General features: G+C 42.5%; 1 protein-coding gene across 5 annotated transcripts in view; it reads left to right on the top strand.

Moving 5' to 3' along the window:
* Nucleotides 1-905: 905 nt before the first annotated feature.
* MAP2K4 (mitogen-activated protein kinase kinase 4) overlaps nt 906-23,434 on the top strand; it is a 132,122-nt gene continuing 109,593 nt past the window's right edge. For 3 of the 5 annotated variants that reach the window (XM_072730371.1, XM_072730375.1, XM_072730372.1), the window contains exons 1-2: nt 939-1,071; nt 12,648-12,680. In XM_072730371.1, the coding sequence (XP_072586472.1) occupies nt 954-1,071; nt 12,648-12,680 (151 nt within the window). In that variant the 5' untranslated portion in view covers nt 939-953. Of the gene's footprint in view, nt 1,072-12,647; nt 12,681-23,434 lie in introns of all 5 variants that reach the window. The other 2 variants (XM_072730373.1, XM_072730374.1) reach the window with 2 other exon arrangements.

Consider the following 23,434-nt stretch of genomic DNA (forward strand, 5'->3'; position numbering starts at 1 on the left):
AAAGACACTGTTTTTCAAATTTAAAGTCTATACAAATTACCGGGAGATGTTATTAAAATGTAGCTTCTGATTCATAGTTTCAGGATGAGTCCATAGAGCATACCTTGGCAGTCCCCAGGCCAGTATAGAGAGTTGGGGTGTTAGGGAGAGCTTAACAGGAGCTCCACAGGGAGTCACAGCTGGAGGCCAACTCCTCTGTGGACGTGCCACGTCAGAGGCTAGACAGGAAGCATGACCCCTGGGATCGTCTTCAGCTTTACCGCCCTGGTTTGGGGTTCTGAGGTTTCCAGCAAGGAGGTGGGTGTTTTTGTTTTTGTTTTGTTTCCAGTAGGCTTCATGCTGAGCACGACCCCGGAGATCCAGAGTGCCATGCTCCACCATCTGAGCCAGTCAAGTGCCCCCCAACATGGGGGTTCTTCTTTTTTTTTTTTTTTTTAAAGATTTTATTTATGTATTCATGGGGCACAGAGAGACAAAAGCAGAGGGAGAAGCAGGCCCCATGCGGGGAGCCCGACGTGGGACTCGATCCTAGGACCCCACGATCACTGCCTGGGCCAACGGCGGACGCTCCAGCACTGAGCCACCCGGGTGCCCCCAACACCGGGGTTCTCCGGCTCTGGGCTCCTCTGCCGGAACGACAAGGCTCCGCGCCGCGCGCACGCTCGCTCCCGGGCCGCACACCGCGTGAGCCCCCGGGGCCCCCCGCCCGCTTTCCGCCCCCCACCCCCCGCCGCCCGGGGTCGCGCACCCGCGCCCGCGCCCGCGCCCGCGCCCGGGGCGGTTCTGCGGCTCCGCAGCTGGCCCGGGCTCCGCGTCAGGCGCGGCGGGGGCGTGGCCGGGGCGGGGCGGGGGCGTGGCCACGGCGGGCGCAGGCCACGCCCCTCGGCCGTGCGAGAGGCCGAGCTTGCTGCATTGCAGCCGCCGCGGCGCCGCTCGGCTCCTCACTCCCAACAATGGCGGCTCCGAGCCCGAGCGGCGGCGGCGGCGGCTCCGGGGGCGGCAGCGGCGGCGGCACCCCGGGCCCCGCGGGGCCCCCGGCGCCGGGCCACCCGGCCGTCAGCAGCATGCAGGGTAAGGAGCGCGCCAGCGCCGCGACCCCGGCCCCCCCCGGCGCCCCCCGCCCCGGCGCGGCCGTCGCGGTCGCCGCGGCCTGTCCCCGCGCCCGCGGCCGCCCCGGAGCCGGCGGAGGGAGCCACCCGAGCCACCCGAGCCGCCCGCGCCCGCCCTCGCTCCCGCCTCGCGCTTCCCGCCGCGCGCCCGGGCGGCCCCGGGTGGGCCCCGCGCGCAGGCCCGGGGCCGCGGCCTCCGCCTCCGCCTCCGCCCGCGCCCGCGCCCGCCGCCCCGCGCCCCGGCCCCGGCCCCGGCCCCGGCCCACCTGGCCCGCCCCCGCCCCCACCCCGCCCCCGCCGCCCCCGCCGCCGCCGCCGCCCCCGCCGCGCCGCCGCCGCCCTCACCTGGCGCCGCCCCGCCCGCGGTTCCGGGCCCGCGCCGGGCCGGCAGGTAGGCGGCGAGGCGGCGGCGCGCGCAGCCCAGCCCAGCCCGGCCCGGCCCGGCCCCCGGCGCTCCTCCGCCGCCGCCTCCGCCGCCGCAGCGGGGCCCGCGCAGGGCCATCTTGGCTCCCCGCGGGGGCGCAGCTGGAGCGGACCTCCCGGCCCGCGGGACCCGCGCCTCCGGCTTTCGGCGGGGGGAGGGGGGGGCGCTCGGCCGGGGCCACCTGTAAGGTGCTGGGGGTGCGGTAGACCGCGGCGGGGCGCGCGAACCGCCTCCGCCGCCGCGGGGGCGCAGGGGTGCGGGCGAGCACGGGCAGGGGTCCGGGCGCCGCCTGCGCCTCCTGCGCCTCCTGCGCCGCCTGCGCCTCCGCGGCAGCTTCCTCGTTCCTGGCTCTCCCCGCCGAGTGCGCTGGCGGAGCCGCGCGGCTCTGGGGGTGGGGGTGGGGGTGGGGTGGGGGTGGGGTGCGGCGGGTGCGGGCGTTGTGCACGGCACCAGGCCCCCGCCCGTCGGGGGCCATTTCCTTAAGTTTCCTGCGGAATTTGGAGGAGTAGTGTTATTTTTAAAACCGGGAATCTCAGAAATCTCTTGCCGACCTCGGCTCGCTGCTTAGGTTACACGGTTCGCAGCGCCGGCCGGGGACCCTTGGTGGTCAGTGTCGCCATGGCCACTCTTTGCTGGAAATGTGTCCGAAGGGGCTCTCTGGTCCGTCTGAACCGCGTGTCTCGGTGTGTCACGACTTGGTAGGTTCCGCATCTACTGGCTGTTTCGTGTGTATGAGAGTGTCTGCGTTCCGGAAGCAGAGACAGGATTTTATGCCTTTTTTTTTTTTTTTTTTTTTTAAATCCCGGTTGCCCTCCCTATGAGATAATTTTAATACACATAAAGAATGGTGATACATAGACAGGATGATGTCAGAGCTCAGAGGACACTTTCTGTGCAGGCCTTCATAATTAATTCAAATTGAGTTAGTTATTGGATGCCACTATGTTGCACGGCACACCATCCAGACGAAGTGAAACATGGATTTCCTGATCTTACAGTCTAGACTGTAGTTGCTGGCGGGGAAATGAAACAGCAAAATGACAATTTAGGATTGTATTGCTTATGCAAAATGGGTGACCTACAAAGTTTATAAAAATAATGCAAGTGGTTTTTTGTTTTGTGTTTGTTTTGGCAAGGAGGGGTGTGCGGAGATTGATTGGTAGTTTGAAAAAGCTGTATACATTTATTTTGTTGTTCAAAAAAATTTTTTTTTATTGAGGACCTGCCTGGGCCTTGGGATAGACTGTAGCACTAGGTGTAGAGAAATAAGTGAACCGGGCAGTCTCATTCCTGGTGGAGCTTGTGGTCCTGACGGGATGGGGGAGGGAAGACACTCCGCTTGTAAATAAGAAAGATTACTAATGGAGAAAAAAGTGTTACGAAGGTAACAAGCTGGGTTTAGTGATGGAAGATAACGGGGAAAGGTAGACTGCTTCGATGAGATGGTTTAAGGAGACCTGTGTGCAAAGATGACGCCTGTGCTAAAGGCAGAGGGAAAGGGTGTATATGAAGGTTCCAAAGTGGGAAAGAAAGAGCTTGGAGTGTTCTAGGAGCACAGAGTCCTTGCGGCTGGGCATCATTCGGACGTTCTCTATTCTTCTCCGCCATCCCTGAGATTCAGTGCCTAGTAAACTAAACTTTCTAACAAGCCGAACCTATTTCCAAAGAGAGAAAGAGGTCATAAGTCTTCTCTTTGAAATCTTGATGAATTTTTCCTTTACCAGTACTATCTCTGGCCTTGATTGATACAGGAAACTGCTAGTTATATCTTGTTCTTTAGCCTGTTTTGCTTACTCAGAATGAAGAGAAGCACTTGAAAGTCTCAGGACGTTGTCTAGCACAGTCCAGGTTAGAGACCGTGAGCTTACCAGCAATTTAGGATCCTTTTTGTTTGTTTTGTATGGTTAGAGCGTGGCCTTTCATGCTTCGTTTACTCTAGAGACCTTCAGGTTTAGATCAGACTTCAGATCCTTAGAATGTTTAGTAGATATCCCCCTCCCCTTCCTCAGTGGGCTTCTCCTTGCCGCCCCAACACACTGCCTTCCTCGGAGGTGTTAATGGCCCCTCCCCCTTCAAACAGCTAGTTGTAGGGCATATGGAGTACATTTCAGGTCCTTCTGTGTGATGAGCCCTGTGCTGGGCACTGGATAACCCCATATACTTTTTTTCATAGCTTTGAGGTTTGTGGCTCAGGAGTGGCCCAAGTTAGGAGGCATTCTTTTCTTTATATCATAATGTTTAAGAGTCATAGCTCTGGGGTCCTGGATTTGAATCTCCTCATCAGGATTGAAAACTTTTGTGACCCAGGGCAAGATACTTAACCTCTCCAGACCTCAGTTTCTCATTTGGAGTGTAGGAATAAGGCTTACGTCACAGCTTCTTTGAGGATGCATGTAGAGCATGGGCCTGACATATAGTAAGGATGTGATACATGCCAGCCATCACCATTGTTAATAGCAACAATGCTGTTATTTGTAAGGATAGAGACCATTAATGGTCTCTTTCATTATTAGTAGACGTGTCCCTAACCCCTCATGATCCACTACACAGTTTCTTTAGCTTCATTATTGCTGGGTCCTACTCTTCTCAGTAATCTGTGGATTTCTACTTTTCATTATGGAGCCTCTCCTTTAAGCATATTCCTGATGAGTCAGTCTTTACCTGGATTCAGGTAACTGCTCAATCATGTACAAGCTCTGTGACTTGGGGTGATTACTCACCTTCTCTGAACTCTGAGTTTCTCATCTGTTAAAATAGGGATAAAACTTACCTGGCAATGCTGTTATGAGGATCACGTTATTGATTAATGCATACAGAAGTGCTTGGAAAATTATAAACTATAAGTGTATAAGGATTGTTAATAGACATGGTTATTTACTTGCTACAGTTACTAGTCGCTTAAAATGTACAGGTTTTAAAGATCTCATAAACCCAAGAAGTTTATTTTAGAGACTTAGGGGGAAAATAAAACTTCTATAAACTTTACTCGGGTAGCTGAGAAATGTCAGGTTTTTTTTTTCAAAGATTTTATTTATTTATTCATGAGAGGGGGAGGGGCAGGCAGAGACACAGGCAGAGAGAGAAGCAGGCTCCATGCAGGGAGCCCGAAGTGGGACTCTCTATCCAGGGACTCCAGGATCACACCCTGGGCTGAAGGCAGACTGCTGAGCCACCCAGGCGTCCTGAAATGTCAGTTTTAAAAAATTTATTTACTTATGAGAGACACAGAGAGAGGCAGAGACATATGCAGAGGTAGAATCAGGCTCCTCGCTAGGAGCCTGATGTGGGACTTGATCCCGGGACCCCAGGATCATGCTCTGAGCTGAAGGCAGACACTCAACCACTGAACCACCCAGGAGTCCCGAGAAATTGTTTTTAAAACAATATTTAAAATGTGATTAGAATAGTTAGAATCTACAACTGATTCTGAAAAACATGAAGGCATTTGTAAAGTATTTGTTACAGGAAGTAGTTATACATTGTAGGTACCTCTGATTCTCTTAATGAGCTGTTCTAGGTAGGCAGTCGTTCCTTTTTTCTTCTAGGGTCTCAGATGTAGATGTATAACAGAACTTCTGGGCTAGTCTAGTCCTTGCCTATTTACCTCCACCTGAACAGTTTATAAATACCAATTTAAGTAAAAAGGTAGTTTTGGGGCAGCCCCGGTGGCTTAGCGGTTTAGCGCCGCCTTCAGCCCAGGGCATGATCCTAGAGACCCAGGATCGAGTCCTGCGTCAGGCTCCCTGCATGGAGCCTGCTTCTCCCTCTGCCTGTGTCTCTACCTCTCTCTGCCTCTCTCTCTCTAATAAATTAATAAATCTTAAAAAAAAAAAGATGATAGTTTGATTCTCCTTAAAAAACACACTCAGATGGGAGAGCCTGGGTGGCTCAGTCTTTTAGGCTTCCAGCTCTTGATTTCAACTAAGGTCTTGATCTTGGGTCCATGAGTTCCAGCCCCATGTTGGGCTCCATCCTAGAAGTGTAGCCTGCTTAAAACACACACACACACACACACACACACACACACACACAAAATAATGTACAACATGACAACTATTGTTAATAATATTATATTGCATATTTGAAAGTTCCAAAGAGTAAATCTTGAAAGTTCTCATTACAACAATAAAAGTTCTTTGTGTATGGTGATGGATATTGGTTTTTGTAAAGGTTAAAAAAAAAAAGATATTAATTCATGAGAGACAGAGACATAGGCAGAGAGAGAAGCAGGCTCCTTGTAAAGTAATGTGTAACGTATGTTAGGTATTCTAAAATAGTAACAAAATCCAAAAACAAAAACAAAAACAAAAAACAGAACTTTCAGGTGTAATAACACGTCTATTAGGAAAAGAAGATTTAATATCAATATACCTTTTTCTCTCAATAATATTTAAGTATATAAAATATGTGTGAAATGCCCCATTTGCGATTCTGTTTGACTATTTCATGCCATTTAGTCTGTGGTTTCTAAGAGCCATAGGAAGATGCCTTTACCTGGATTTTAAAGAACTGAATTGTGCATACAATTGATATAGTTCCAAACCCTAGAATTGCTTGCCTTCCCTCCCCAGTGTGCTCAGTACTATTCCTTTAACACTTTTTTCACATAACCTGATACAAAGTCCAGCTCAGCAAATTGGGCCCCCTCAGAGCACCTTGCATTTCTCTGTTCTCTTAAAAATGAGAGCAACTCTAGTATTAAGAGAGAAAAAGTACAAAAGCAATGCTTTCAAGATACTTTCCTTTTTTTTTTTTTAAAGATTTTATTTATTAATGAGAGACAGAGAGAGAGAGAGAGAGAGAGAGAGAGAGAGAGGGGCAGAGACACAGGCAGAGGGAGAAGCAGGCTCCATGCAGGGAGCCCAACGTGGGACTCGATCCCGGGTCTCCAGGGTCTCCAGGATCGCACCCTGGGCCGAAGGCGCGCTGAGCCACCTGGGCTGCCTGATACTTTCCTTTTGTTCTCACATACCTTTGAGTGAATGTGTACTGAAACTCGTTTTGAGATGGGGAATTAGTTAACCCTGTATTTTGAGTCCTATTTTCTTTTTTTTTGGTAAAGTTCTTTATTTTCTTTCCATTTCTTTTACCTAATGTAAGAAACTCTCATACATAACCCAGGTCATTTCCTCTGTAGTTTCCATCTCTTGGAGATAGAGATTTTGGCCCAAGTAACACAGTCTGGGAAGCTTTAATTCAGATTTAAAATTAAGAAGGGAAATTAATAGTTAACACAGTTCTTTTTCACTGCTGTTACCTAATTTGATGCTCATAAGCACCCTGTAAGGGTAGGTGAGCATAGTCCCCTTTCATAGATTAGGGAATTTAACATTCAATAAGGTAATTTACCCTAGATGAGGTGGCTTTTAACCCACCTATGTGACTGGTAGCCTTTCTTCTTATTGCTCAGTAACACAGGTTCACACAGGTTCTCTGAGCTCAAAGCCATTTCAGCCATTCAGGTCTGAGGGAAGAATCTTTGCCAGAAGTGATGCAGATTCAGGAATAGAAAGGGGAAATTATTTTAGGTTGCCGCCAGGGGGTGGAAGCTCTAAGCAGCCAGCCATGTTTGGGTTGATTTTGGAGCTTTGTTGCTTCCTGATGCTCCTTTATGTTATAGAGTTCTAAGCTCGCTGGAGGGTTGACAGTAGCATTTTGAATTAGGAGGCGTTTTGGATTGGAAATCTACAAGTTAAGTAGAAAATTTACACTGGTAGATTTGAAAGGTAATAGAACCCTTTCCACACTATACATAATATGTAAAAGGAACCCATTTAGCATAAGAGTTAATGACTTTTGTTGCCATTCTAACTACATTGTCATCTAGGGCAAATGACCGACTGTTCCTGCCAATGAATGGGCATGGGTTCGCTTCTACCCTTATCCCCCAACCTGGGAAGTCCACAAAGTCTCCATGTGTCTCTTCATGCTCTTGGCAAGGTTGAGAATTAATCTGTGCTTATAGAAAGGCCTCAGGGGCCAGGGGTGATTAAGATTGGCCCAATTTGTGGCTATACGTGAAACGAACCATTGGTTAGTTTTTTTTCAACATGGGCCTCTCGAAAGAAGATAGCATTCATATCATACGCAGCTTGATTCCTGAAAAACATCGTTCCCCACCGCATGGAAAGATGATCGAAATAGGCACTTGCAGCAACTTTTTCAAGGCATGTTATGTTTCAGCTTACCAAAGATCACTCATAAAATTTATAAAAGGGAGAAACAAGAAAAGTTACCAGTTATATCTGATATGCATTCATTGTCTGACTTTACTAAGAAGTGACATTAATTGGCAGCCCTGATGTGTGCCGGTATCCCTGAAATCTGGGTTAGGTTCCTCCCAGGGAAAGTATCCACCTTCTTGGACACCGGGACGCTAGGCTATGTCTGGGAAGGGCTGTGGTGGAATGTGGAGCCTGAGGTGGGGATCCCCATGCTGTCTGGAGTCCTTCCCTTTTACCTCTCTCAGGGTGACGTGGAATGAAAGGAGAGAGACTGGTTTTGTGTAGGTGAAGCTGGTCTGATGGGGAAGGTGCCACAATCATTGCTCACCTGACGGAGAGACCAGCAATAATCACTGTGGTAATAACAACCTGCATCATTCCAGGCTCTTTGTTGGACATTTTAGATATTTTAATTGTCACAAAGCACTTTTGAGTATTGCTGTTCTGTTTTATAGATGAGAAAACGCTGCTCATAGAGGTTAGATACTTGCCCACAGTCACAGAGTTAATCAGCTGCACTCCCTGGATGTACTTGGGCTTCCCCCAAACAGGCTGGAAATGATAATATATAGCATTTAGTTATAGAGCCAACGAGTAAATGAGGTGGTCATTGGCCACAGGCAGGAAAAAGAAATGGCTTATGAGGACTGACAAGATCTCAAGTTAAAAACAACTATGGAAAGGATTTGATCTGTATTTATCAAATCACGAATGGTTTTGGATGATGCAAACAAGCTGTGATTAACTCAATATAAGTGGCTCCCTTTTAAGTTTGAGAATGGTGAAGCAAGGAAAGTGAAAGGAAACACAGCAGGAGTGGAAACCACTCTAAGTACAATGCACACACAAATTTTGGGCAAGCCAAGATAAATCTTTAGATGTTAGAGCCATAATGATGTACTCTGAGTAACTTTGCAGTTGAGGCCACTTGCCACAATTTTGAGGTTGAACTTGGGAGGGAGCAAACAACTAGACTCTTCATGCTTGTGTCAGAAGGAAGACTTGGTAGCTTGCTCTATGGGCCTAACCCAGTAAGGCGGCTCTGATTTTCTTTGCACTAGTGTGGCTCCATACTGTAGTTCATCATGGTCCATTAGCAGCAGTACCCATGCTTAGGATGTCCGAGGAATTGGAAGGAGCTGCTGAGGAAGTGGGAAACCACTTAGGCCCCTGCCCTGCACCCTCTGGGTTATACCATTGACCCAGAGAAGGGGACTGGGTATATGCAAAACCCACAGGAGCTGTTAGGCTGGCAAAGTAGGTGCAGACACACTGTTTTCAGATTATAAGATAAGATTACCTGATATTATCCTTTTTTAAAAAAGATTTTATTTATTTATAAATAAATAAATAGGAGCAGTGGGAGAAGCAGGCTCCATGCAGGGAGCCTGATGTGGGATTCAATCCCAGGTCTCCAGGATCACACCTCGGGCTGAAGGCGGCGCTAAACTGCTGAGCCACCAGGGCTGCTCTTTTCTTTCTTTCTTTCTTTCTTTCTTTCTTTCTTTCTTTCTTTCTTTCCTTTCCTTTCCTTTCCTTTCCTTTCCTTTTCTTTTCTTTTCTTTTCTTTTCTTTTCTTTCCTTTCCTTTCCTTTCCTTTCCTTTCTTTTCTTTTCTTTTCTTTCTTTTCTTTTCTTTTCTTTTCTTTTCTTTCTTTTTCTCTCCCTTCCTTTCTCTCCCTTCTCCTTCCTTCCTTCCTTCCTTCCTTCCTTCCTTCCTTCCTTCCTTCCTTCCTTCCTCTACACTCATGGAGCCCAGTGCAGGGAATGAACTCACCATCCTGAGATCAAGACCTGAGTCGGGATTAAGAGTCAGACAGACACTTAACCAACTGAACCATGCAGCTGCCCCATCCTGATACTAGTCTTAATTTTATAGTTAGGGATACTGGGGTTCAACTGAAATGACTTGACTTTCACAGTTGGAAATAGGGCCCTGGGCTGACATTTCTCAGTTGGTTTTTTTACTTTCATAAAGACTGTCTGCCTTTTGTTTTTGTATTTACTTAAGCACACCATAAACAGCCTTCAATACTAACATAGACCAGCTCACTTTGTCTGGCAATACTGTAATGGTAGGTTGAGTCATGGCCAGCTAAGGGTTATTACGATTGAGGTATGGATTTTAAAATTTCAGGTGCCTCCTTCTTTTTTACCCGGGTATCTGTACCCTGGGACTAAATTCTATATGATCCTCTGCTTCAATTTTGAATCTTTTTCATTTCTGGCCCCAAGTGAGTTTATTTGCATTAAATCTTAATTTTAAAAATTCACTAATCATTAGCAACAGATTCAACTGATACCTAGTCTCCTGGAGATAGATGCAGTATCTAAAGTGTGAGGATGAGAAGACAGAATTCAGCCAGAATTTCTGAGCTACAGGGGAGATCTAAAAAATGGAACATATGTGAACAAATATTAATGGACTAATTATAGCATAGCCACAAATGGGCTTTGTATGAAGCTGAGGGTACTGGAAGTTTTCCTCTCTGTTTCTGTTCCTGTACAAGATCTCTGGTGGTCCCCTGGGGCCCTCCCTGCCCTTTGAGTATAAGGAGCTAGGGGAGGTCTAGAAAGACTTAGCTGATAGCCTTTTTATCTGATTTAATTGATAACACTAAATGGAATTCAAAGGTGAGAGATCACGTTTGAGTTTGAGTTAGTTTAGCCGTCATTGCCTGTGAACACTCTGGGTCTGTTAGCAAGTCTTCCGAGTAAGAAATGATGCAGAGGTGGATGTTGGTGTGAGGTCTCAGAATCTGTTCACGTGGTCACTTTACCCATAGTTAGATAAAAAGAGCAAGTCTTATAATGCTGCTGTGAGAATTTTGGCCTCCTTCCTTCTTAGCTACCTGCATTGATTTTGTACTTAAAGTCGGTTTAACCCCTCCTGTGTTAGAGCGGTAATTGGTGACTTCCTAATATTGTCAGTTACATTCGCCTTTACACATTTTTTTTTATTTCCTAAAATGATCCTGTAATGTATTTTTACACGATTGTGCAGACAGATCTCCTTCTTTTCCCTGTACCTTTATTTTCCTTGCTCCTTTCGCCTTCCTATTGCTATTCTGTTGCCCTCCTCCCACCATTTATTTTTGCTACCTAGTAGCAACCTGTGAGCTAAAAAAGAAGAGTGTTGACTTAAAATGGTTTCAGTGTTTCATCTGCTTCCTTCCCAATTGTCCAGGGGAGTTTTCCCTTCCTTCTCCTGGGAGTAGGGTGTGTGTGTGTGTGTGTGTGTGTGTGTGTGGGGTGGTGGTGGTGGTGGTGGTGGTGGTGGGTAGTGGGAGAGAGGCTTCTGACCCAGGGCTAAAGCTCCTCTGTGCCCTCTGTATTATCGCTGCTTCCAGAGAACGGGTTTCCTCTGCTCCTGGACCTGTGCTCACCTCATTTTGCCCAGCAGGAGGTTTGCTGGCTTTTAGTTGCCTTAGGCCTTTTAAGACTACTGGCTCTCTGACTTTTCTCTTTCTGAAGTCTTCCTGCAGAGCATCTGATGGGGCAGCAAGTTTAGCTTGAGGGGTGGCTGCCTCCAGGTTTGCCCCCAGGACTTCTGCCCATAAAGTGTGTCCATTCCCACTCCCTCCTGTGATGTCTTTTGTGTGACTACATAGTGAGCAGTAGGTCACTTCTGGGCAAAGAAGCTACATTAAGATTTTTCAGGTTTTGCAGGCTATAGGTGAGATCTTTATCTTAGCATTTCTTTATTTTTTAAAAAATATTTTATTTATTTATTTATGAGAGACACAGAGAGAGAAGCAGAGACATACGCAGAGGGAGAAGCAGGCTCCATGCAGGGAGCCTGATGTAGGACTCGACCCCAGGACTCTGGGATCATAACGTGAGCCAAAGGCAGACACTCAACCACTGAGCCAGCCAGGTGCCCCTTTATCATAGCATCTTAAGCATTTTGGTAACTGGATGGGAAAGACTACTTAAACACATCCTCCCTTTAGTCCTGGCTCTTTTCTTCTGAGTTTTGATTGCATTTGTGTAAATACAAGTTTGAATGATCCGAGTTGCTCTGTGTAGTTCCTAAAGCATTAATAAACGCAGGTGTAGGTAGACCAAGAAAACCAGACATTCACCCAATTAAACTGAAGTAGTGAGAGCATATTTTGAGAAGGTTTTTGTCATAAACAGCTTATTTTACTGGGTGTATTTTACAAGAAATTATACCTGTATAAATGTAGGCATAAGGTAGGACCAGGTCCAGGTCCAGCAGGATTTAGGACATGAGTTTACTTCTCAAGGAGAATTCACAGGTTTTCTTTCCGTAACTTCTAAGGTCCTGCTCTGCCTTCTCATTCCTAGGGAGGACACAGTCTTGTCAGGCCTCCTTTAGGAGAATTGCAGTTCCTCCTCAGTAGTTCATTGTCTTATGCTTGAAGTTAGCAAATTGATTAGAAAATGTTGCTTTGAGTGTTTAGGCTTCACAATCTATGAACTTCTTTTGAAGATTTTGAATCACGGATAGCAATTAATCATGAATAGTTTTCAGTCATTCATTTGAGTTGATAAAAGTAACCTGTAATATGTTCTGAATTTATAGGTCAAAAAAATTGACAAGATTATAAAAAAATTACTCTTGACTTTCAGGGGCTAGTAGCTGTCCTATTTATCTAATAGATGTGAAAAATTAAGGTAATGGCAGAATTTAGAATTTAATCTTGACTTCAACTCCTCTTAATAAAGTACTTCTACCCTAGAGAGAGCTGACTTTTTAAAGAAAGGCCATATGTTACAATTATCACTGTGATGGTGGGGGCTATGTGATTTGAACTGTTCTTGAGTTGGTTTTATTCAAATGTAATATAGAAATGTAATGTCATGTTCTAATTTTGGTTTGTTTGGTTTACAGTCAATGAACTGGAACTTATCTCTTTTACTTTAGGCTTTCAGATAAACTTCTGTGAAAAGGCACAAAGTAAGCTACAAATTTTATGATATTATGCTACTTATTTTTTTTTCCATATTCATCTTGGTATTGGGAATGTGTCCACTATTGTTTCAACTAACCAACCATGGCAATTTTACATTAAAAGAGCTTCCATTTCTCATTCTTTTTCAAATACAAAAAAAAATTGTGTTATATTTTTTATTGTAAATTGTTCTTGTTTTCACTTGAAATCGGAATAGAAAGATACAGGTATTCAAATGTACGTAGGTATAGAGAAACGTGTATAGATATCAAGTGTATATAGTTTTGAGATGTATATAGGTACAGTAAGCAGACTAGGTTTAGAAACATGTTTACAGGTATACAAAGATATTCATGTGACTTAGTTATAAAAAAATATACAGAAGTATTTGGACTTAACCATAATTTAAACTATAGATTGAGGGAAGTTCTCTTTTGTTTGTTTTCTTTTTACATTTTTAAAAAGATTTTATTTATCTGACAGAAAGAAAGAGCAGGTCCCCAAGCAGGGGGAACAGCAGGCAGAGGGAAAGGGAGAAGCAGGCTCCCCGCTGAGCAGAGAGCCAGATGCGGGGCTCAATTCCAGGACCCTGGCACCATGACCTGAGCCGAAGGCAGATGCTTAACCAATTGAGCCACGTAGGCACCCTGAAAGTTCCCTTTTAATATCATGGTGTGAAAAGCCTGTAACCGTACTCAGAGGTTTAATGCTTTAAAATTCATTTATTTGAACCATACATTTAGAGCACTTTTACTTTTTTCTTTGAAACAAAGTTTGTTTCTTCTTCCTGCCTCCCTCTACTCCATAATAGAGACTAGTGTTCTATTTTAGGACACTAGTATTTATAGAATATAGAATAAGTTTCCTATTAAAAAGCAAAATTTTAAAGCTAAAAAAATGCATTTTAAACTTAAATATCATTTGTATAAATGCAGTTTCAAAAAAATCCTTACTCAAGGAGGCTACTCTCCAGTTAACATAAAAGCATCCCAAAATATTATGTAACTTAGTTTCATCTTCTTATTTATTCATAGTAAAGAAGAATGGTGACCACCTTTTGATATACATCATTCTACCCCCCCCAGCTTTATTGAGATATAACTGACGTATATAATATTTGCATAAGTTTAAGATATTTAGTATGATTTCATATGCTTATATATTGCAAAATGATGATCACAGTAGGTTAGTTAACGCCTCCCTCACCTCACATAGTTACTATTTCTTTTTGTGTTAAGATCATTTAAGGTTTATTCTTTTAGGGACACCTGGGTGGCTCAGTCAGTTAAGCGTCTGCCTTCATCTCAGGTCATGATCTCAGGGTCCTGGGATCGAGCTTCACCACATCGGGCTCCCTGCTCAGCGGGAAGTCTGCTTCTCCCTCTCCCTCTGCCCCTCCCCCAGCTTGTGCTCACACTCTCTCACTCGCTCTCTCAAATAAAATCTTAAAAATTTTTTTTTAACAAAACAAATTTTTTTTGTTAAAAATTTTTTTTTGTTTCATTACTATCATGCTTCTCTTACCTTTAACTAATAATATGTGATTTCCTTCCAGAGATATATGATATATCATATATATATATATGATATACATATATATAATGAAGTTACAACTTCTATTTTATGCTATTTTTAATTTTAATACACTTACTGTGATAATTTTTAGCTTTCACTTACATTTTAACATAAAATATTTAATGTTTCATGTAATTTTTTATGTTTTGACAAAATCTAAGAAAATTCCTGAGATTTTTAAAATTTAAAGCTGCATTCACATTGTTGCCCTTTTTTTCCTAAGTTAGCCCAGTTGTGGACACAAAGCAAGAGAAATGTATTGATTTTATTAAGTTTAAAATTATGTAGCAGTGTCCTTGAAAAGCTCTGTAGCTAGATTAAAAGTGCCCTCAGACTAAGTGGTTCTGTCCCTTTTCCATTGTTACAGAAACAGCAGATTTGCAGTGCTGTCCACATGGAAGAGTCAAATAAGGAGGTGTATACATTTCTACTTTGATACTCACTTTTGGTTGTCTTCCCTACCTCTTCACATTGGCTACTCCTCACATCTCCTTTTTCATTCCCCTCTATCTTTGTTTCCCAGCTTTTGGGATTCAGCACATTTTGCTACATTCCTTTACAAAGCACCTTTTGGACACCTTGGTACATAAAGAGGGGGGAAGTGATTAGTTCAGAAATAAATAGGTCCCTGTCCTCAGTGGGCTCAGAGTGTAGTGGACTTGAGTTGATCTGGGGTTGGTTCTGAGCATTCAGCTGCTGATACTATAGATTGATTGGCAGCTGAACCCAAGAAGAGGTAGTGTAGGAGAGGTGTCCTGGGCACCTTTTCTCTGCTGTTGTGTCACGAGAGAGAACAGCATGGGGATGGGGTTGTGGTTTGCAGTGGGTCTCATGAGACTGCTTTCCTGATTGGAGAACGTGGCTTGGAGATCCAATGGTGGGCCTGCCCTACTTTGGAATGAAGCAGAGCTGTCTGCTAGCTGGAACCTCAATGGAACACTCCAGGGAAGGAGCACCCATATCAGGGTTGGAGCAGGGATGTTGGTAGGTATAGCCAGCTCCAAGTTGACAGCACTTATTTTTGTACTAAACTCTTAAGTTTTCACTTGCTTACATACATTAACTTTTTTCCAAGATTGGTCCTGCCTTAAAAATTAAAGTACGCTTTCCTAACATTTATAGACCGTCTTACATTTGAAATTGAGACATTAACTTTATGTTAAAAGTGGTCATCATATCTTTAAAAATAAAGAGCTTGAAATCGCTAAGATAGTCTTTTCTCATCTAATAGGGCATGGTCTAGTGCCAGAATCTTCTGTTTTATTTTAAGGGTGTTCCAAAAATTATCAGAACTTATGTTTAATTAAGAATATTTATATGTTAATAAAACAGAATATATGTTATATAGTAGCTGTAGGAGGGGATGGGGTGCAAATAGCACAAAACTAGATTATTGTTAAAAGTACGTGAGTACAACTTCAGATGTTCAATTCTCTATCATAAATCAGAAAGACTTATTGTAAGATGATTCTGATGACTAATGGAAGCTCTGAAGGATTAATTTTCTCCATTGTTTGACTTTCACATAGTTTTTGTTTATATTGTTACATCACTATTCCAATTAGTTTATTACAATTGCCTGTTATAAGTTAGTGGAGTTTTATTGGAAATGTGTGTGGGGGTATTTACACACACAGTGTGAGATTGCATATTTAACTTTGGAACCAGATTTTTATGGAAATTCAATAAAAATCCACTTTGCACCTCATGGTTGATTTTTTAAAGTCAATTATAATTTGCATTTATTTGCTTTTTGGCTTTCTAAATATATTCATTTAAGATAATACACATCTGAGATAAAAAGTAAATAAATGAAGTTATAATTAAAGACAACAGTGTTGTATTTAACACTGTTGGATTGTCAAATTATTCTGATGTCTGAATATAAGAGTACTTGAGGAAAAAAATCTTCTTATTTAGAGTGCCTAAATTGAGAAGATTGATTAATTCATCATTTAGCATTTAGAGATAATGATTTTGTACTTCTAAAGGTGTTTAGGTGGCTTCTGACCAAGTTTGAATGATATCTTGATGGCTTTAATCAGCTAACCTAAACGCACTTCTTTAGAATATGATTTGCTTTGCTTTGTAAAATTGATTTTTTTTTTTTTTTGGCAGGGGGAGATATGTCTAGAAACACTTTTTGAGAAGTGCTTTTATAGGTGTCAGATGTACCCTAGTGTATTAGCATTCTGATTTTCCTATTTGGATGACAATGATGACTTATTAAGGAGCCCATGCTATAGAGTTCTTGAATGCTAAAGACAAGTTTGAGTAGAGCCTTGTAGCTTTTCTGTAGCCTTTACTCTTTTGGTAGCTTTGAAAACTTTTTCTAGTGACTTTCAAAAGTTGTTTTACTTGGGAAAGTTTGCATAAACAACAGGATCTTTTTTAGAAACTTATGTGCTTCATAGCTGACTTTTATTCTTGAAATCCCTAATATTTGGATTACAGGTAGTGATTGCTTTTGATAACACTGCACATCAGAGTATTTGGAGAAACACTGGAGGTATCCTAATGACAGATTCTCATTAATTGTGAAACTACTCTTTTACAATAAGTGTCCCTAATTGTTTTTAAGTTGATAATAATAAAAAGGAAACCATAAAGAGGAGTAAGGATGTTTTGTGAATCTTCCCAGAAATTTGAGGAAGTCATTAATAAGTTTACTGACCTGATAAAAAGCATCTATAAAGGATGATGTTTTGCACAAGAGTGTATTTAAGCGGGGGGGGGGGGGGGAGTGTATTTAGAGGTAGAGCATGTAGAAAATCAGGCAAAGGAAGAAGTGGAGGGAGAGAGTCAAGCTATCCCGCAATTAAATTAAGAACTTGGAAAATTCAACTGATTAAATTTCTAATTTTCCATTTTATGTAGCAAAAATCTGTACCTAACAGCTAAAATTTCATCATTTGGAATTTATTTATTTATTTATTTATTTTTTAAAGATTTATTTATTCATGAGAGACACACAGAGAGAGGCAGAGACGCAGGCAGAGGGAGAAGCAGGCTCCCCCCAGGGAGCCCGACCTGGTCCTGGTCTCCAGGATCACGCCCTGGGCTGAAGGCAGGTGCTAAACTGCTGAGCTACCTGGGCTGCCCTCATTTGGAATTTATTAAACTCAGCTAAGTTTTTCAGCAATCATAAGAAACAGAATGTTGCTATGGGAGGTTAACAAGTTTTATTTAAATTTATATAGACTTAATATTTTATTTGTCTATATTTTAAATTTATATCTAGAAATTAGTTGAAAAATTAGACTTGTATAGGATTTGCCATAAGCCTGACTAGCATCTAGGATATTCATCACTATCTTTGTGGACCATGATAAACTGCCAGTGGAAAATCCATCTGCTTGGAAACAGCTTTTATATAAATGGCTCAAGAATTGTAGTAGTGGTATAGTCAGAGTCAAGGTTCAGATAATCCCTTTATGCTTTATAATATTCCAAGGGGAATGTTGCCTAATTATCTTTGATCTTGAAAGTAATGGGAACACTAATTCCTCCTGAGAAATGGTGTTTGTTGCTAGGAGAGGGAAGGTTTTGAATAGCTGTTGCACCTTAAAAATCTTTTGGAAGAGCTTAATGTGTTACATTTTTGAGCGAGAAAAAAAAATGAGTGATAATCCCACTGTGCAGAAAGTTTGCCTTCATCTGCCTGTAGAACTTCTCTCTACTAGCAGTGTTGGGCTGTTTGACAAAACTTTTGTGGTTGGGCAGCTATAGGGCAGAAATGATGTGAAAGTTTTGCGTATTCCTAACTAAATCTCCAGTTAATCAAAGTGATTTTCAAGTTAGCTTATAAATTTAGGGTGATGGTTTTCAAACAAGGTGGAGCAACTACTTGAGATTCTCACGACATGATTTTTATGAGGTGCTTTCAAAATCCAGACACAAGTGTCTAGATGAAAAGGCGTCCTAGAAGTCACTTTTATAGCACCCAGGTTGGTTTTCATCTTCTCATTAGGCAGAATTAAGTGAACATTAATCAGAAATAAAAATCAAGTACATACAAGCATATTCCCTTCCCTGTAGAGATCCTCGTATATGGTAAATAAACAGAGGAACAAATGAAACATTTAACAGATGCTGCTAATGATAAGAGGCACACTGGGGTCTTTAAAAGATGAATTCAATCTAGAGCCTGTTCTTAGGGTGCTTATATTCTTTGAGAGATTGAACATGTATAGATGGACTGGCAGAAATGATAATAATAATAGGTAACCCATTTACTGTCTGTCAGACCCCATTCCAAGCACTCCTTTAATTCTTAAAACCTCACGAGGTAGGTATAACTATTATAGAGGAGGAAACAGGAGCACAGAAAGATTAATAAGTAAATCTTCCGAAGTCCTCCAGCTAATGAGTGACAGAACTGTGTGACCTTCCTCTGGTCACAGTCGACATGCTATAAACCATCATGTTTTATTATTTCTTGAAAGAAAGCAGGGGTGCTCATAAGATTGTTTTTCTAAGCCAGATGGCTTTTAAGCAGCCTTCACTTGCAAATGGCCATGAGATCTGGACTCATCATGTGTATCATTTCTGATTTTCTGGCCCTGGAGAGTTTCATAGTGCTATCTAATAAGCCTGGCTGAATGTTATTTGGAAAGATTCCCTCTTCTATCTCTGAAGTTAGGACATAGGGGATCTACCACTAGGAGAAAATTGTTTAATGAAAAAAAATACTATTCTGGCCTAGACAGATGCAGAGAATGAATTGCTTCAGGATTCTCAAATTACTTTGTGTGTCCAGGGAGCCGCCGACCAAGATGAGACATGAGAGTCAGGGAACAAGGTGGTGTAGCCACGCGCTGCGTGAGGATGGATTTGTATACGGACTTTTAACAGCACATTGATGCAATTGGCAAAGATTTATGTCCCTCAGTGTTCTTTCTTCCATCCTTAACACAATTTAATTTTTGAAAACTTTGGATGAAAGTTTCTAATCATACACAAATATGGAATAGTATCACCAATCCCCCACGTACCCATTGCATAGCATCAGTGGTTACCAGCATGTGGCCACTCTTACCCTGTGTTCTCCTTCCTCCACCTGTGTCCACTGAAGTGTCTGAGAGCTGGTTCTGATTTTCATGATTTAGTCTGTGTCAGTCCCATGTCTTCTCAGTGATAAGGATTCTTAAATGCATAACCTCAGTTGATTGTCACACTATTAAATAAATAAAACACTATTACCAGAGAGCCAGCCACTCAGTGTTCATATCTACTTAGTGCCATTTAGGTGCCTGTTTACAGTTGATTTGTTTGTTCCAAGTTTAGATCTCAGCGAGGTCCACACATACTGCATTTGGTTGATAGGTCTCTTAGGTCTCTTTAAGTCTATAGTGGTTCCCTTGTCTCTTTTTTTCCCCTTGCCTTTTATTCCTTGAAAAAAAATCGGGTCATGCATTTTGTAGCATTTTGCACGTTTTGGATTTGGCTGATTACATCCTTTTAGTAATTAGTGTTTTACAGGTTTCTCTTTGCCCTGTGGCTCCTGTTAATTGGCAGTAGAGATAGAGGCTTGATCACATAAAGATTCAAGTTTTTGGCAGTAACACTTTATAGGTGGTGCTGTGTATTTCTTGTTGCATCACATCAGGAGGGATATGATTTCTGATTGTAACTCTTATTGAGATTAATCACTGGGCTTAGGTGCTGTCAGTGAGAAAGGCCCCCATCAGCTTTTCACCTGATGGTTTTGGCCACGATCAATGATTTTTGTCTAAATTATTTTGTTAGGGTCTGGTTAACTCATACTGGCAAACATTTGTGGGCCCTGCAAATAGTAGCTATACTCAGCCAAAAAACCAGCATTTGTTTTTAGGCCTACCACTGAATGCTGATTAAATGAAGCATTAATCATCTCTGACTTAACTTCACCAATGTTGAAGAACATGAACGTCTGTGTCTATGAGCACACACATACACCCAGATGTTTATTGTGTTTTTCTGTACTTTGAGAGAATTGAGCCTGGAAATGTATCTGTTCTTCATACCCTAGAACATGAATCAGCCTCTTCTTTAATTGAGATTCTTTTTTACTTTTTAACATCTCTCCATCTCTGAAGGTGACTAAAAAAGATGTCCAATACTAATTCTTGACATTTTTTGGTGAGGCTGAAGAATCAGTGGATATGTGAGACCAGTTCTGTAAAATTAAGATAATTCCAAACCAGAGTCTGGCTCTGCTTATTAATTTCTCTTCAGTGCTTAGAATCACATCCTCTAGGGCATTGCCTTCCGATTACTTGGGAGCCAGCATTAGTCATCAAAAGGGAGTTTAGTGAGAATAGAAGTAAGTAAGAGTTCTCATCCAGTTTACAAAAAAACCTGGGAACTTCTTGCATTCCAGTGAGCAATTACCTTTTCAGTGACAGTATCGTCTTGTCCAACAGGTGTCATTATTCACCTTTCAGAAGCAACAGTGTCTTAACTGGCTCTCCTTTTTCACTGTTCCTGTTCAGTTACAAGATAGGCAACTAAATTGTCAGTCTCCCCTTTATGATGTTCTACAACTGATTTGGCCTCACCCAATTTCATGAGAAAATGCTCCACATCACTTGCCATCAGGGAAATACAAATCAAAACCACAATGAGATACTACCTCACACCAGTGAGAATGGTGAAAATTAACAAGACAGGAAACAACAAATGTTGGAGAGGATGTGGAGAAAGGGGAACTCTCTTGCACTGTTGGTGGGAATGTGAAATGGTGCAGCCACTCTGGAAAAATGTGTGGAGGTTCCTCAAAAGAGTTAAGAATAGATCTGCCCTACGACCCAGCAATTGCACTGCTGGGGATTTACCCCAAGGATACAGATGTAGTGAAATGCGGGACACCTGCGCTCCAATGTTTATAGCAGCCATGTCCACAATAGCCAAACTGTGGAAGGAGCCTTGGTGTCCATCGAAAGATGAATGGATAAAGAAGATGTGGTCTATATATACAATGGAATATTCCTCAGCCATTAGAAATGATGAATACCCACCATTTGCTTCGATGTGGATGGAACTGGAGGGTATTATGCTGAATGAAGTAAGTCAGTCGGAGAAGGACAATCATCATATGGTTTCCTTCATACAGGGAATATAGAAAAATAGCGAAAGGGATTAAAGGGGAAAGGAGAGAAAATGAGTAGAAAAAATCAGAGAGAGTGACAGAACATGACAGACTCCTAAGTCTGGGAAATGAACAAGGGGTAGTGGGAGGGGAGGTGGGTGGGGGGTTGGGGTGACTGGGTGATGGGCACTGAGGGGGCCACTTGACGGGATGAGCATTGGGTGTTATGCTTTATGTTGGCAAACGAACTCCAATAAAAAAAATACCAAAAAAAAAAAAAAACCCAGTTGGAGAAATTGCCATCAAAATACTCTTTTTTTAAATTTTTTAAAAAATTTATTTATGATAGTCATACAGAGAGAGAGAGAGGCAGAGACACAGGCAGAGGGAGAAGCAGGCTCCATGCACTGGGAGCCCGACGTGGGATTCGATCCCGGGTCTCCAGGATCGCGCCCTGGGCCAAAGGCAGGCGCCAAACCGCTGCGCCACCCAGGGCTCCCGCCATCAAAATACTCTTGTGGACCATATATTCAGGAAGCAGAAGGGATATAACATATCCTCTTTGCCACTCTCTCGATTAATCCTACTTCATTCTACCTTTTTGAAAACCTCAATTTATAGAATACATTTATAGGCTACAAATAATATTTAATTATGTTTGCTGAGAAACAGAAGTATTACTCACATCTTAATGTTTTTTAAATTGGGAGGGATTATTCAGTGGGATCCAAAGAAGCTCTGCAGATACTAACAATGAGAGGAATATAATAGTGTTATCGTTATTGTTTGTTCGTGGATAGTATTAGCTTTGTGTCCAAGATGCCTACTCATTTTCCACCTTTGATTTAGATCACAAATTATTATTTAAGAATTAAAAATATACATATATAGTATAATGCAGTACTGAAATGGAAAAATCATTTGAATATACAGAAGATTGTCACATGTCATGCAACCTGAGACCAAAAACACCAAATATCTGGGGCACCTGGTGGGCTCCGTCAGTAGAGCACATGACTCTTGATCTTGCGGTTTTGAGTTCGAGCCTCACGTTGGGTGTAGAGATTACTTAAAAAAATCTTAAAAAAGTAAGAATAAAAAACCCCACAAAGCACCAAACATCTTTTCGAAAGCTAGAAGATGGTGGACTAATTTATGTGTCATGAAATTCTCTAGCTAAAGCTTCTGGCTAACTTCCTCAGAGAACTTAATTTATAGTTATACGTATTTTGATTAATGAGAAAAAAAATGAAGCAAAACTCGAGCTTGGAAAACCTATTTATCCAAGCAATATTTCCATTCTTGTGATATGCCAGGTGCTGTTCTGAGAAGTACTGAATCACTGGAGTGTTAGATCTAATTACCAGTTGTCGGAAGTCATCCAGATGAATATTTAGGTTTTGCATGTGAAGAATGCGTATATTCAAATGTTGACCATAATCCTGAAGAGAGAGGCTGTCATATCAATAAATGATGACTAGTTAAAAATGATATTGTGTGATTCCCCCCCTTCTCTGCAGTTGTTAAATTATTGTTGAGCTACTAATGGTATTTTAGAATTGGGGAGATTATCTTTGAAATAAGGCTTTACTTCCGCGTTAGTGCAGGCTTCATAATAGAAGAAGGCTTATGTTCCACTGCTTTGCAGCAGTAAATAACTCATATGTTGGATGTAGGTTGTCTCTCCATCAATACAAATGGTCAGCAAAAGTCAGACTTCTTGTCATTTGAGTGCCATTTAGTGGTAAAAGATTACCTGAGGGCTCTCCAAATTGTCTTAATTGAATGAAAATATGTGCAAAATTATGTATATGAACAAAACTGATTCCTGCCTATGCCTTTCTGGATTCCTAAGGACATATGGTGAAAAAGAATTATATTACAGGGGTACCTGGATGGCTCAGTGGTTGACCGTTTGGGTGGCTTAGGTGATCCCAGGGTCCTGGGATTGAGTCCCACATTAGGCTACCCTTCGGGACCCTGCTTTTCCCTCTGCCTATGTCTCTGCCCCTCTCTCTGTGTCTCCCATGAATAATAATAATAAAAAAAGTTATTACAGGTGAAATTTGGTATGATGGTGTGAACTTTTTGCTTTGGGATAAGTGAATTGGGCAA

The sequence above is a fragment of the Vulpes vulpes genome, chromosome 12 (genome assembly GCF_048418805.1).
Source record: "Vulpes vulpes isolate BD-2025 chromosome 12, VulVul3, whole genome shotgun sequence".
Classification (NCBI taxonomy): Eukaryota; Metazoa; Chordata; class Mammalia; order Carnivora; family Canidae; genus Vulpes; species Vulpes vulpes.